This window comes from Haemorhous mexicanus, chromosome 4, assembly GCF_027477595.1.
Source record: "Haemorhous mexicanus isolate bHaeMex1 chromosome 4, bHaeMex1.pri, whole genome shotgun sequence".
In the NCBI taxonomy this organism is placed as follows: domain Eukaryota; kingdom Metazoa; phylum Chordata; class Aves; order Passeriformes; family Fringillidae; genus Haemorhous; species Haemorhous mexicanus.
In genome coordinates this window covers 51,002,973-51,018,907 of record NC_082344.1, presented here as the reverse complement: position 1 = coordinate 51,018,907, position 15,935 = coordinate 51,002,973, and the positions used below count along the sequence as shown (strand labels likewise).

The 15,935-nt window shown below is 41.5% G+C and overlaps 1 protein-coding gene across 1 annotated transcript; it reads left to right on the top strand.

Annotated features, from left to right (window-relative positions):
• Positions 1–132: 132 nt before the first annotated feature.
• On the top strand, positions 133–13,116 carry SPATA18 (spermatogenesis associated 18). Its single transcript, XM_059844845.1, has 12 exons — positions 133–377; positions 2,296–2,401; positions 2,513–2,592; positions 4,022–4,140; positions 5,948–6,070; positions 6,717–7,737; positions 8,731–8,892; positions 9,271–9,446; positions 11,134–11,257; positions 11,624–11,689; positions 12,498–12,537; positions 12,996–13,116. Exons 1-12 carry the CDS (start codon positions 291–293, stop codon positions 13,004–13,006), a joined length of 2,115 nt encoding a protein of 704 aa, XP_059700828.1. The 5' UTR covers positions 133–290; the 3' UTR covers positions 13,007–13,116.
• The last annotated feature ends 2,819 nt before the right edge of the window (positions 13,117–15,935 follow it).

Sequence of the window (15,935 nt, the reverse complement as noted above, 5' to 3'; positions counted from 1 at the left end):
CGGCCTTACCCGGCAGCGTCACCTGGCGGCCGCGAACCGTCCGCGCGCCCCGCGAGGCGCCTCGCAGCCCCCCCAGCCCCCTTCCCCCCGCACCACCCCCCACCCCCCCCCCCCAGTACCGTGGCACCGCCATCGCCGCGCCAGCCGTTGAGACACCACCGCGGCTGTGGAAGCCCTCGGACGCGGCCAAGCCCAGGGAAGGGCGCCGGGCTGGCATTACCATCTCCATTACACCCGCGCCGCCCGAAGAATACTCCCGAAGGGACAGCAGAGCGAGCTGACATCTAGCCATGGCCAAAGACTTAAAGAGCCTGGTGGGCGCGGGAAGCGCCCGGGAGCTGCAGGAGAAGCTGGAGAGCTGGGAGCAGAACTACGAGGTGAGTCCTGCCACTCCTCGGGGTCAGAGGCAGCGGCCCTCGCTCGGCGTTCCACGGGCCGGTCTGGGACGCTGCCCTGCACGCGCGTCCAGTTAGCGCAGTTTTAACACCTGTTAAGCTCCCACAGCTTCGGTTATTTGGCTTTTTGTCCCTGACAAGGTTCCCTGAAAGGAAGGGTTGGAGGTTAAAAGTGAGATTTGGTCGGTACCGGTTATGCTTAGGAGAGAGGAGAGCGTTGAAAAACGGCAGGTGAAAGGACCACGGCTGGGTTCGTGCTCAGAAGGAATCGGTTGGGGCCCAGGAACGGTCAGGAAAGCGTGGGGGGAAAGGCTGCTGAAAGCGAGTAGGGGTTATCCAGCATCTCAGCTGTTTCGGGTAGGGAAACCCGTTAGGGTGCAAGGCTGCCGCGAGGCAGCGCGCGGCGCGGCCGCCAAACGGTTGCAGAAACGGCGGACGTTGAGGGAGGAGCGAGCGTCCGTTAGAGGAGACGGCTGCCGGCAAGTGAAGCAACAGGAGGCAAGGTGAGGAGCTGAAACAGGGGAAGCCGTAGAGAAGGTGTAAAATTAGGGAAAGATGAGACTTCACAGCTGTGACTTTGCTCAATGGAAAAAAAAAAAATCTTGATAGAATTTTCCGTCCTGCATCCCCAGGTTTCTGTACCTTCAGGACGCAGATAGTTGGTCACGAGTTTGTAACTACCTACTGTGTGTGCTGTGGTTGGTGAGAAAAGAAATGCAGTGTTTTCAGGAGAAGTCAGTTTTTTCCTTTTACTTCATGGTTGAATAGGAGTTACAGTTACGTAGCCAGTGTAACTCTCTGTAAGATTATTGGCAAAGGACAGTTTTAAGGAGTTTGGGAGTAGCTGTTAAAGCTACCACAGAGGAGGCCAGAGGAGGAACAGTGTCATGTATTTCAAAATCTTGCAAATGGTTGTTGGAGGTAGGCCTTAGGAGGGCTGAGCAGCAGTGGGAGCTGACCTCTCCGTCAAAAGTTGGTTAGGAATAGTCTTAACAGTCTTGGGAAATGAGGATGAACAGTTTCAGGCAGCTGTTGCAGAAAAAGAGGAGCTGCCAAATAGAAACAGCATGTTATATTGCTGTAATGAGCTGGAAAAATGCACTTTGCAGCCGTGTTCTTTTGGAGGTGAGCAGGTTTACTGCGCTCCCCAAGGCCGGAGGAAAGCATGTTGCAGCAATCAAAACACAAGTTGATGGGTGCATGGGTGGGAATTTCAGCTGTTTTGGAAGCTTGTAAAAACCAAATGGAGTCCTTAAAACCTGAAGAACTAGAGGGTGATCTATGTGGAAGGTGATACACAAGTTACAGGTAAAGATAAGGAAAGTAGGTACAAAGTGTGTATTCTTCTGGCAGGTGCAGTAGTACCCTGAAGAGGTTAACCCCATCAACTCCTTTTGAAAATTGCATTTAATGACAAGTGATGTGGTTTTGCTGTTTCCTAGGCATAATGCTGGGTTTTGCTCCTTCAGTAGTATATGTTTCAGTTTGTAACTCTTAAAAATCAGGTGAAATTGCATGGAGGCTTCATGTGACTGCTGACAAAGCAAGATAAGAGCCTTATATGTATTATTTCAGCTAATATGGAAAACCAGATTTTGGGCTATTTTTTAAAATCCAACAGTCTGCTAGATTATTATTTTAATAACTCTTGAAAGATTTTAGCTCCAACTTGTGGTTGCATCCTCTTTATGATGGGAAAGGAGTATGCTTTCTCAAGTAGTGAATGAACTGGGTCATAGAAGTCCTGATGTTTTGCTCGTATTAAAAATGAGTATTCAAATGGGTCCAGTAAGAAAAAGCTGGGAAGATGTAATTATGGGGGGTACCTGCCATGATTGTAACAGGAGTAACTTTAAGTAAGAAAGCTGACACAGATGTAATAACGAACATTAATTTATAGGGGAATTCTGCCGGTGAAAATCTAAGCCAAGGCTGCGAAATATTAGAACTGAACAACGCAATTCAAAAGCAGCTCTTCTCAATTCTCAACGAAACATCTCAAGGAGGTAAATTGATGCCTTGTCTAATTACTAACACTTTTCACGTGTGCCATTTTTTCCAACTCTGGCTTTTTCTGTAAATATTCTCACAATTTCTTACTGTATGTGTTTTCTTAGATGAAAGTGCAGCAAAAATAAAAAGCTGTCTCCTGCCAAGTATATGCTGTGCTGCTTCAGGAAGTGACAACCTTACTCAGGTGTGTAAGAAACTTATTTTAAGGGAATAGAACTATGTGAATTTATACCTGCAGAAGCGCTTTAATGACTTTCTGGTAATATTAGCCTCCTTCAGATTTTACTTAATGAAATATGTCCTTAGTTCTTGTGGAGACACCTATGGAGACATCTATGCTATTATGCAGGAATTTGCTTTGTATAAGAAGTCTGTGTTATTATACTGCTTTCCTTTTCTAGGTACAGATTTGCCATTTACATTTATATTTGCAGAGACATAATAGTATTTATGCCGTATCTCTTAGAAAAAATAGCACTGTGAAAATACATGTGTAAACTGAAGGTGTGCATAAACTCCATGCATTAATTTGTGAGCTCCTTTTACTTTTTTTTTTTTAGGAAAAAACTCTAAGGATATCTTAACATTATATTATTTCCTAGAGTGTTAAAAATAAAAAAGAAGTGTTCATGTGTGTCATGATACCACCATGCTCCTGCCATGATATTTGGAATTCATATGTATTTGGTATTTACTGGAGTGGTTGTAATACTAACAGTTTGATACTACCAGAAAAGACAGATCTGTTGTGGCTTTCTGATTTGAAAGAAAATAGGAGACTTGGCTAATTCAGGCTAGGGGAAGATCTTCAAGATCCTGAGATTTGACAGTGATGTTTCCATGTTCTTTGGTTTCTCATTTTTACACCTGCTCTGTCAAAATATTTTACAATTAAAATAGGACAAATAAAAAGTGATATCCCTTAAGAGTCAGTCTAGTATAAAGCAGGAGCGGTGGTGTGCCAAACCCCCCCCCCCCAGAATATAAAACAACAAAGTTATTAAATGACAGTACACCAGGAATGCCAGTTACAGGTTTGTAATTGCATGTGACATTTTAAATTTAAAGAAAAGCCTGTTGCACACTTACTAATTTAATTCCAGTACTAGCTGGCCATTCTGTGGGTTGTTAAAGGCAGCTGCATGTATAGTAGTATGCTTTCTGGAATGATACTTGCCTTCTGTGTTCTAATAACTTTTTCTGTTGTTTTGTATACATGAATTCCCAAAAAGTTTACTTGAGGTGGTGATTTAGTCAATCAGAATTTGACTAACTGAAAAAAACCAACTATGCACCACATCTGCAAAATGCTTTGTTCTGATGATTCGGGCAGTAAATCTGCAAATGCTGACCTTCCATAATTTCCACCAGGAGGTATAAAATAAGTGAATATTTTACTTTCTATAACTGAGTCTTTCTTTGGTGTGCCTGAAAGGTATTGCTTATGTCTCAGAGAGAATGCAATAGCTTTTGATCTCAGTTTCTTTAGGAATGGTCGTTGCTGAAATATTTAGAAATACATCTGCCCATTATGCTCTAGTACTTTACTGAGGGAATTTATAAGGTAGAATTTATAAGGTAGATTCAAGCAGTGTGACTTCATTTCCTGGTAGGATTCAGCTGAAGGAGAACTACAGCTGAGAGATTTGTCCTGCAAACCGAGATGCGAACTGCGAGACCTGGAAGACAAACTAAGTGAAACTCGTGTGCAAATCAACCAAATGGAGCGAGAGTAGGGAGATTAACTGCAGTTCTTTCTGTTTGCCTTTTGGTTTTTTCCCTTGATGTCTAAATATTGATGGAGATTTGTAAATTTTTTGTTTCCCGCCTAAAACTAGAGTTTCAAAATGCATCTGAGCTCTGTATTGTGTGTATATATCCAAAGTGGTGTACAAATGATACAGTCATACCCACATTCATAAATTGACTTGGTAGGTTTTGCTTTTGACAGAGGTGTTGAAAAACATGCCTGTATTCTATATAAAAAGGTTTTATATAGTCCATGACAATCCCTTGTGGAGTTAAAATCTGTGAAATGCTGCATGCTGAGCAAACCCTAAATAAAAAAAAAAATCAATTGAGTAGCTACAGTGTAACATTTATTGAAGGACCTACAACATGTCACAATTAATTATACAATATAATTGATACGTAAATATCCGAGAAGATAAAAGCCACTGCCTTCAGATGGAGGGAGTTGGATTTCCAGATGAGCGACTAGGCCTGAAGAGTTTTTTCCTAATTGCATAAAACATATATTATGGAGCATTATAATATAAAAATTACTAAATTGCTTCAGATACAAATTTGTGCAGTTATTACCAGTTCCACGGCCATATAAGAGGTAGCTCGAAGTGGCAGACACACTCTCATGCATCCTATTACCATGAAAATAATGAACGTTCTGCAAGTCTTGGGTCAGTACATTAAGTGATATAATTCATGCCCTTACTAAGTGATTCCAAGAATATCAGTTTGGATTTCCCCATGCCTATTTCTAGAGCTCATCTTCCCAAATCTGCTTTTCTTTCTCCGTTGTCCTTTGTAGTAGAATTCTTTAGCCCTCTTTTACTACTGTTCTGCTAGAAGTCCTTCCTGAAGGAGCTGACTTAGGATGGAGCTGGGCAGTGTTTCCTCTTAGCAGATGTTCCTGGCCTTACTACCTGTGGTCATCTCAGTCAGCTTGTTCCTTAAAAAGGTGGAACAAGAATCCTATCAATTGATAAGTGTTAGAGCTTTTGTTGATTCATATCCTCAAAAAAATCTCGCCAGGGTCCTCCAGTAAAGAAAAGGAAGGACAGAATGAATACCTTCAAAATAAATAGAATACATATTTTCTTTTTTCCTTCCACTTTTTGTAAGAGAAAAGCAACAGTAATACTGGTGCTTGGAGGGAAAGCAGAGTTGTTGGGATAGTTTTTAATATTAAGAGTAAAGAACAGAAGATAAAAACTTGCTTCAGTGGTTGTCTGCCAGTCTTTAAGAATCACTCCTTCTTTTGGGGACAGCAGGAGAGGAATTCTTAGCTTTTGGTATTACTTGAATATAACATCTGTGATATCTTTTGACTGACTAATATATTTATTTAAAGAAAAAGAGCCCAAGAACCTGATAGAAGACAATACATAGGTTCCTAATCTGTAGGAAAGAAAACTGAGATGGTTTAGTTAGCATCTTACATGTGAGAAAAAAATTAGTTTCTTTTTGACCTGATCATCTGAGCTAGCATAAGGATGCCAAATGTTAACCAGTGATTTTTCCTATAGCACACAGTGCTATATCCACTTTCCTGCCACAATACACTTATACAATTTAAAGTAAGATCAAGGGTCTGCTTTGTTTCATTTGTTTTTAAACTCTGCATTTTTCCTGTATTTCAGCATAAGGAAAGCATGCTGAAATTATTCAGCAAGCATAAGGAGCTTGGTCAATAATTTTCCTATTTTTCCTGCTCCTTTTGTTTGATGATGAAGACTAATTGATAGATAGTTTACATTGATAGAAGGACATCTTGTGACTGATTGTTCTGTGTGATTAAGTCTGAAGGCTTCCCGGTGCAACTTAAAGAGGTTACAGCAACTGGATGAGTACGAGCAGAAGATTGAGAACTTGCGCGATGAAATTGCTATGCTGGATTGCAAAAAGTCTGTTATCCAGAGCAGGTAGAGGTCTTACTCAGAGAAGACACTGAATCATAGAAATCGGTCATGTTAGGTAGCATGAATTTCTTCCTCATTTAAATTGAAATATAAACAAAAGCCAATCTTATTTACTTTGTTATGAAGGAACATAAACTCTTTAGGTTATTTGTTCTAGAGCCCAAATATTTTATTTTAAAGCAATTATGTTAGGTTTCAGACAAAACAGCAAATAATGCACCTTTACAAAATACATGGAGAGCATCTGTATGAAATAGTTCTTTTGTCGTTGAGTCATCTTTTATAGAGTTCTACTCTGTAGTTGTAGTGTTCAATTTTTACTTGTTTGACTTCAGCAGTACTCTTCAGTTCTACTGAAAGAGGAACAAATCTCCAAAATATTACTAGTAAGAAGTGTGTTTCCTAGGAACAAAGGGCTTGGCCTTACACGCTTCACAAGTTACTTTACTTTGACCGTTTATGCTTTAGGCCATAAAGCATATTATGAAAATGCCTTCATAGTAGACTAACCAGCTGCAGCTTCTTTAATTACTTCGGCTCAAAACTCACCTTACCCTTGTAAAAATTAAATTGATGAAGATATCTGCCATAGGGAAAAGCATCTGAGGATGGTAAAGTGACATGAAGCTTCTTTGCACATGTGTTGTAGGCTTTCGCGGACCTGCACTCCTCCACCATGCCGTCTGAGGCCCTGTATCTCTCCTCCACCATGCCCTATGAGGGCTTGCTCTCCTGCACCGTGCCCTATGAGGCCCTGTATTTCTCCTCCACCGTGTCCTATGAGGGCTTGTTCTCCATGCCGTCCGAGGGCTTGTTCTCCATGCCGTCCAAGGGCTTGCTCTCCATGCCTTCCGAGGGCTTGCTCTCCGTGCCCTGTGAGGGCCTGTTCTCCATGCCCTCCGAGGGCCTGTTCTCCATGCCCTCCGAGGGCCTGTTCTCCATGCCTTCCAAGGGCCTGTTCTCCATGCTTTCCGAGGGCCTGCTCTCCATGCATACCATGCCGTCCGAGGGCCTGCTCTCCATGCCTGCCATGCCGTCCGAGGGCCTGCTCTCCATGCCTGCCATGCCGTCCGAGGGCCTGCTCTCCATGCCTACCATGCCGTCCGAGGGCCTGCTCTCCATGCTTTCCATGCCGTCCGAGGGCCTGCTCTCCGTGCCTGCCATGCCGTCCGAGGGCCTGCTCTCCGTGCCTGCCATGCCGTCCGAGGGCCTGCTCTCCATGCCTGCCATGCCGTCCGAGGGCCTGCTCTCCGTGCCTGCCATGCCGTCCGAGGGCCTGCTCTCCGTGCCTGCCATGCCGTCCGAGGGCCTGCTCTCCATGCCTGCCATGCCGTCCGAGGCCCTGTGTCAGGCCCTGTGTCAGGCCCTGTGTCAGGCCCTGTGTCTCTCCTCTGCCATGCCGTTTGAGGCCCTGTGTGAGGCCCTGTGGGCCCTGCGTGCCCTGCGTGCCCTGCGTGAGGCCTTGTGTCCGTCCTCCCAAGTGCCGTGCCCTTTGCGCAAGGCCCTGTTCACCTCCGCGGGTCAGGCGGAGCAGCGCATCATACCGCGCCTGCCTCATAGCTCGCTATAACTTCATTTACGCTAAAGAGCGCTTGGAGGCAGAGTGCATTTTGAAGCGATACGTCTGTAACTTGGAGACGGTGCAGAGGATAATATACATTGCAGTTGTGGTGAGAAAAAAATATTATTTCTTATTTTACAGGCTGGAGGTGTGTTGTAAAATACTATGTCTGCAATGGTTTAAATTGTGGGTAAATTAGCATTTCTGTCAAGTGCAGAGAAGAAAATCTTCCCTTTTTGATTTTGATTTTTCTTTCTTCCCCTCACACTTCTACATTGAACTCCCAGTGTAGTGTCCTACATGACGTGTCCCAAAATTGGAACAGGGTCAACGATTTCTTGTATGGGTACTAAAAGAGTGAAATTTAGTCTGAAATTGGTCAAGTGATTTGGTCTGAAAAGTATATGGTATCTGCAGTGATCAACATTGCCTTAGTTAGAAAAATTCTTTTGGGAATGCTGCATTAAATACTACAACACTACAAAGCTAAAAATCTTTCCATATCATGCTTTCCTTATGCTTGTAGCTATGTGCTTTTTTAGTTTAATTGGGTCCCTTGAAACCATCTAGATACCACACATTTACCATGAACTCAGTTTGAAGAAAGTCTTCATTTTTTCTGTATTGAATCTTCTTTTCTATAAAAATGGTGTAACACATACCTGTATTAGATAGGCACCATCTCTTAATGTGCGTGATCCCAAGCACATTTACTTACTGAAGATTTTTTTCTTTCAACCGTCATTCTCTCCAGTTCAACCTCTTTTTCCCAGCAAATGAGGTGTTCCTGTCTTATATGTTAAGACAGGCTGTGGCACATAAAATGCTGTTACTCATATCTTTGAATGTGATTGCATTGATCCTGGGTATGTGATAGAATCCTGTGCAAATATAGAAGATTAGGTGGGAAGCTTTTCTCTTCTGCAGATAAATTACACTCAATCAGAGAATTCCTTCCTCGTGAGTTAATTTTCTCCTTTACAGCAGTGTATTATATTCCTCCTTGTTTTGATGATAGTGGGTTAGATTCATTTTCTGAGATAACTGATAAAACATTAAACTGGGTCTCCTGTGTTTAACTAGATGTTCTTTACTTTTGCAGGAATCTTTCCGTGCGGCAAAGATGGCCTTCTGGAAGGTCAAAATAAATGTAAAAGACACTATGGGTATATGTTATAGAGGGGGACCTACGTCACTTGAAGTTGCTGTCCTGGATTATATAGCTTGCCACAAGGATCTGTATGACGTTTGTTGCAGTGTCCATGTAAGTCAAGGGCAGTTTTGATCTCTTTCAGGAGGTAGTAAATTCAGAATAAGTAAATTAGAAATGCACTGAAGTAGAAGAAGTAGCCTGAAGGAGAAGAGTTACTGTATGGACTTCGTCTTATAGCAGTTTATTTTCTAGAACAATATTGCTAGGATTAGTATATGTATGACTTGGTAATAGCTTGCTTGGTTTGTTCATAGCAGCACATTCTTTCTGAAGTTGTTGTTTTCTGGAATAGTCCACGGCAACATTACTTTGAGCTTTTTATACTGATTTTTAAATGTAGAAAGCTGAGAGGCATATTTAGGGGGGATTTCTATACTTGTGAAAAAAATTGTTAGTGAGTGCAAATTACTCATGTATGTTTATTTTCAGGAAGTAGTTTGCTCCATGAACAGGAACCCAAAGCTTCCATGTCCAGGAGAACTGGATTTCGTTGTGATCAGCGGTTTGATTCGAGAGTTGTGCTGTTTGGCTTATTCAATGCAGACACTCATTCCTCCTCTTGATATTGTCTATGGTGTGGATGGAGAATGCTTCAACAGGAACATGTAAGAAATCTTTATATTCAGTCAGACTTACCATTAAAGGCTTTGTAGTCTACTTGTTTCCTAATTAATATAGCAGTTCAAGATTGCTAAACAGTAATCTGGGGCAAAACCCCCTGACCTGTAGTGAATTTGGTACGTCTTTAAGGTTTAGGATAGTCTGTAAATACTAGCATGTACATAAACATCAACATTTTTTTTTTTTTGTGAACAGCAGAGCAATTTTCTGGATAAACTTAAGTCTCAAGAGCATATTTAATTTATCATTTAAGAAGAAAATGATCATCAGTTTTCCCTGCTTAGTCTCTATCTGCCTTTTTAAAAATGTTTGCATCTTTGTTCCTCCTTACTGGCCTGTTTTGTAAAAGTCATGTTTACTGAGATCTTGCAGTTGGTGTCATTACCAGGGTCATCAACATGTTTGCTGCAACCTCCAGGCTGTGGCTGCTGTACAACATATGAGTATTAATATGCTCCCATCTCTTCTGGTTTAGAGCTGGGCAAAACCAAAACTGCCTCTTAAAAATGGGAATTTTGTTAATAATTTTTCTTTTTTCTATAGGGCCAAGCTGTTTTTTTAGCAGACAGAGAGCTCTAGGGTGCTTCCATGTTGTCTAGAAAATAATTGGACTTGATAGGTTATAAAAATTGCTCTAAAAAGCAAAACATCTTACATCACTAAGGAGGTTTCTAGTAATAATTTAGAATAGAATGGAGCCCAAGTCGTGAGGAGCTTGAGAAGTCAAGGAGAGAAATAGAGAAGATGAAAGTAGACTCTCGACAGGAGAGTGCAAAATCATACAGGGCTACTCAATGATCCTATCCAAACACAGGACAGTTAGCTTTTGACACTCAAAGCTATTGGCTTAATTAGGAAGCACCAACACTATGATACAGTCTTGTGATGCTTTCTCCACCTACTTGGTGTGTATGGCCTTAAGAAACCACATGTAATATGTTCTTGTGTACTGCTGTGGGAGACACGTACGTCTGTCTATCTAGCTTTATAAATGTGGTATATGTATATGTTTACATGTATAGCATTTGTATGTGGTACACAGAGATGGAGCAAATTAAAGCTGTAGAAATTAAAATATATCTGTTTATTACATGTGATAGCATTCTACAAAGAGCAGTCAAACATTGTTGTACCCTACGCCTTGCTTTGTGCCTCTGGTTAGGACATTGTTTTATATAACTTACTATTGTACTGGATTACTAAAATATAGATGTGTTGCTTTTAATACAATTTCTGTTATTTGGTATTTGTTGCAAGTTTGAATCCATAAAGCCAGATGTGTTATTTTTCCTTATAGGGGGCTTGTTCTAGCAGGATATTCCAGGAGGAGGGGATGACTGTGTTTGCCAAATTGCTGCTCAGAAGGTTTAATCTGTCAGTGGACACAGGGGCCCTGGCTTGTGTCAGGCTTATGCAAAAATTAAGGTCTAGTGGCCTTCTGAAGTGTGAGATGGCTTTATTAGAATGTCTGTCAGGATAAGTAAACAGTATGTTCTGCTAAGTCTGTCTTCCAAGTCCATTTATTTTACAGGATCACATAAAGAATACATATTTTTGTGATGTGGAAAGATACTAGAGCTGTAGCTACTTTTTATCAACATTGATGATTTGGAACATATTTATCTTTTGGCACTTATATGCAGACATTTCTTGTACTGTTTGTTTCAACAGGTACTTTCGTAGCTTTGACTCAGATTTCGCAGCTCCCTTTGTGGCCTATCACGTCTGGCCTCCTCTGATAGAAGATGGTACTGTAATTGTGAAGGGAGAAGTAGTCACTAAAAAAATGGTTATGGTACGTATTTTGTTAAAGAAATATGTTAAGGGAAGTCAGTGGATTTCAACACTGTTTTTAAAATTTAAAAAGATAAGTTTTTAACTGTCCCCTATATGGATGGAGTAGTATATCAAATATCAATTAGGTTTTAGTGCCTCATCCTGTGTATAGATTGAACAGTTCCATTTTCCTTCATGGATTAATTATGCAGATGTATGGTTGTTGTCAGAACCTGTTCTAAAGAGAAAGCTTACGGTGTTTCCTTCCTCTCTGTCCTCAAACCTTGTCTCCGGCATGGCAAGTCTGTCGTGGCTTGCAAAGTGTGTCTTTGTTAAACCTTTTCTCTCAGAAGAGGTTTACTTACAAGAGACTATTCTCGTGTAGTGTCCTCGCAGATGCAGAATTAGAAGCAGAAGCTGCAGCTGTGGCCGTCCTCTGCTGTGTGGTCAAGTAAGCCTCAGCTAAATGTTTGTAGTGTTAACAGCGTCAAGTATTTTAACTAGGAATGTAGGCAACCTGTTAATAATGCTGATGTGCCACATACACATTTTAACACTGGGAATAAGTGCCTTTGCTTGATGGTCTCGAAAGAGGTGAAGCTGAACTGACAGATAGTTATTGTCTGGTATAATGATCAGTAGAGATTCTGTATGAGAAGTAGATCATAGTTAAATTCTCAGAAGTATCAACTGTGTATCTTGGAATGCCCTACTACCGTTGCTTTAGTGCCCTTCCAGATGAATTGCATCATCTGGAAGTGTTTCAGTCATTTTGGAGTGCATATACAACACATAGTTCCCGTGTCCTGGACTTAGTGACATAAATTTACTCCTAATTTATGAAATACATCAAAGGGGCCAAAAATAAATGTAGATTGAGCAGGAAGGGAAGGTGGTACAAATAAAATATGTAAAACTTTAGCAGAGTTCTGCGTATTGTGTGGTTACAAAAAGTTTTTAATTATTTCTGTTAAAAATGTGTCTATTTTTCTAGTTGTTAGCCCATCTTATTAAATGGACATAGGTGCCCTCAACTTAAAATGTGAATATTGAAAATGTGAGGGGCTTTGGGTAGGGCTCCCTTTTTTGTGTGTGTGAAGGCTGTGAAAAAAAACTAGAAAATTTTTGAACTTGACTTAGTAACAGTAGAGCTGCACTGATAGATGTGCAGATTTTCTGAATGTTGGTGGGTCCCCAGGTGGCTTTTTTGGTTACAGTTCTTTAGCACACCTGATTTTCCTTTTCTATTTGTCTTTCAGGTGCCTCGAAGCCGCAGTCTTTCAACAGTGAGGGTCAGAAGTAAGTGGGCATATTAGTTCCTAGTGACTCATGGTTTTCACATTAAGCCCTTGAACAACTGAACAAAAGAACAAAATTACATGTTGAACGTCTCTGATTCTAAAATACTTGACAAAGTCTTAAATTAGATTTTTTTTTTAATGTTTGGAAAAAGCCTGAGATTTTTTACTTGGAGGAAAGCTTGTTTTTTCACTCTATTTGGACCATTGTCATGGTTTCTCTCTGCTTGTTGCCTTCACTGTGGCCAGTGCTGTAGTAAGTAAAACTTGTTTCCTTCCTTACACACGAGACAGTTTGCTACTGCACATCTGCTGTCTTCCTGCCTTTCAAATTCCAAAGAGATAGCTAACTTGTGACAGTGAAGTGAGGGATTTTAGACTGTATGAGTGTGTGCCTATCTTGAAGCCAACCCAATTTAGAGATATAGTTGCACTGAAATGTACCTTTTTCTTCCATAGGGCGCTGCTAACTGGACATCTTCCTGCAATGCAACACAACTGGATTCAACAACTTTGCTGGTGCAGTTTCTCTTCGGAAATACCTCAAATCTCTCAATGAATGGTTGTCACTCCAAATGGAGTTTGTGTTCAGTGTGTTTTTTTAGAATTATGGAAGGCTTATTTGTAATTTTAGAAACGAAACTCTTTTGGTTTAAAAAAAAAAAAAAGTGCTTGCAGTACAGGATCATCTGGCAAAATTTGCAAAGCGGTCAGGAACCCATGATGTAATCTTGCAAGTGGAGATAGAATTATTGCATCTAGAATGTTTGCTTCCCCCAGATTCCAAATGATGCAGTTTATCTTATTAATTAAACATCTTATATTAAACATCTTTGTAGGATGTTTAATAAACATCTTTTTAGGATGTTTAATATAACTTAAATGATGAATGTTGCAGAATATTGAGGTTAGCTGTTACTTGAAAACAATGTAATTAATTGGTTCTTATTTACAATTTTAGAAAATAGCAATAATCATGTGATGTGGCAAATGGATGTGGCAGTCTCACACAGCAGCCTTTTAATATATCTCTGTGATAAACTGGATTTTCTAACTACAATGTAGAAATTGCACAGAGCAGTCATAAACTGCCAATACTCAGCAATCCCCAGGGCTTTATTGACATTGATGGTTGAATGCTCATGTGTCCTTTAGCAAGGCAGTAATAGCCTTTGTTTAAATACATTCTAACTTAGAAATTATTATAATAAAAATTTGTAGTTTGATACTAGAAGTATTTTGAAAGTGTGCCACTGAGTATTTGTAGGCTTGAAATATTTGAGGCCTCATCAGTGTCACACTTAATGGGCTTTCATACTGTATTGATAGGTCAGTAATTGTTGTGAATCCAGTGAAAAAATCCTGTCCAGTTATCTCTTACTATAGGCATTTATTGCACTTTAAATGTAAAAATTGGAGAGATCCGAAGAGATTTAACAGGGATAAGATGTGGGATGACGTGCCATCCCACTCATACCAGTTGGCTCTCTGAGCCAGAAAGAGATGACCAGAGCTTGGAGAGGATGTGCATGTCAGTGGAGAACACCTGAAGGAATAGCACCAAGGAATTCCAGCCACTGCAGGCAGAGATCTTCACCAGGGGCCCAGCTTAAGTCCTCTATTCTAAAAAAAGCGGGTTGGATGGGAGGTAAACAGGAGAAACTAGAGACGTGTGCAAGCCTGCAGGGCTATAGACCATATTGTCATCCTGGGAAGTGGTGGGATGGTTCCCATGTCTGGAGGGCTGGAATGGAAGGGCAGAGGCATTTTATGAAGGAAAGACATGGGAGATGAATGGTATTGCCCTCTCTGTCGACCAGCTGGAGTGCATGGAGCTTGGCCTGGGCATGGATGAGGAGCTGACTGGGTAAGGATTAAAGGGAGGGCAGGAATAGGTGTCATTATTAGTGGGGAACTGCTACAGGCCACCTGGCCAGAAAGACTGAGTCAATGAGGCCCGCTACAGACAGGAGTAGCCTCATGTTTGCAAGTCCTGGTCCTCATGAGGGACTTCAACCACCCTTATACTTATTGAAGGGGCAACACAGCAGGGCTCAGGCAGTTCAGGAGATTTCAGAAGTGCACTGATGGTAACTTCCTTCTCTAAGTGATGGAAGAACCAATGGGGGGAGGTGTATGCTGGACCTCATTCTTACCAACAAGGAGCAGCTGGCGGGGAATGTGAAGCTCAAGGGCAGCCTGAGGTGCAGTGACCACGAAGTGGTGTAGTTTGAGATCCTTGAGTCAATGAGGAGTGAGAAGCAAGCTTCAGGAAAGCAGACTTCGGTCTCTTCAAGGATCTCCTTGATAGAGTGCTGTGGGATAGAGCCCTGGAGGGTAGAGGAGCCCAAGAGAGCTACATGATATTCAAGGATTGTCTCTCCAGGGTGAAAAGCAATGTCCTTCTACAAAGATGAAATCAGGGAAGAACACCAGGGTACCTGCATGGATGAACAAGGAGCTCCTGGTCAAACTTAAAAAGGTAGCTTACAGAGGGTGGAAACAGGGAAAGGTAGCCTGGGATAAACCAAGAAATTGTCCCAAAAGCCAAGGATCTGTTTAGGAAAGCAAAAGCACCAGCAAAAGTAAATTTGCCAAGGGCATCATAGCTAAAAAAAAGTGCCTTCAGGTGTATCAGCAATAAAAGAAAGACTAGGGAAAAATGTGGATCCTCTCAGGAAGAATACAGGAGACCTAGTTACCCAGGTCATGGAGAAGACTGAGGTATTCAATGACTTTTTTGCCTCAATCTCCACCAGCAAGTGCTCCAGCCACATTGCCAAAGTTGTAGAAGGTGAAATCAAGGATTTGGAGAATGCGGATCTATGGGCTTAGAAGCCCACTGTGATCCCCCTACTTGGCTTAGCTGGGAGGAGCTGGCTAATAAAGAGGAATGGGAATGATGGAATAGCCCAGAAAACAAAACCTTTAATAACGAAAATAATGGTGGCAAGGGTACAGAGGTTAGATTCCAAAGCCCCCTTAAGTGGGACAAATGCAGCCAGGTATAGGGGCACAGGTTCAATCAGGAAGGTGAACTCCGAACATGACCTTAAAAGAAAAAAGTCCTGAACCAACAGAGAAGGAAAACTGGAGGCTTGATAAAATATAGGAAGGTTCTATTACATGCTACTCACAAGAACCCATGGTTCCCACTGGGACCTGACCAGGTGTTCCCCCTCAGTATACTGTTTGCCATGGTCTGAAGTCAAAATCCTCTGTAAAAGCATCTGAGCTAACGATCTTAGCAGGATGAGATTCCACAAAGAACTGTCTGCTGTAGGAGGAGAAGGAGTTTGAGAACATCTCAGGAACCTGAAGATGCTCAAGTCCCTGACATCTGCTGAGTAACATCCACAGGAACTAGCCAAGTAAGTGACTCAGCCACCATCCATTGTG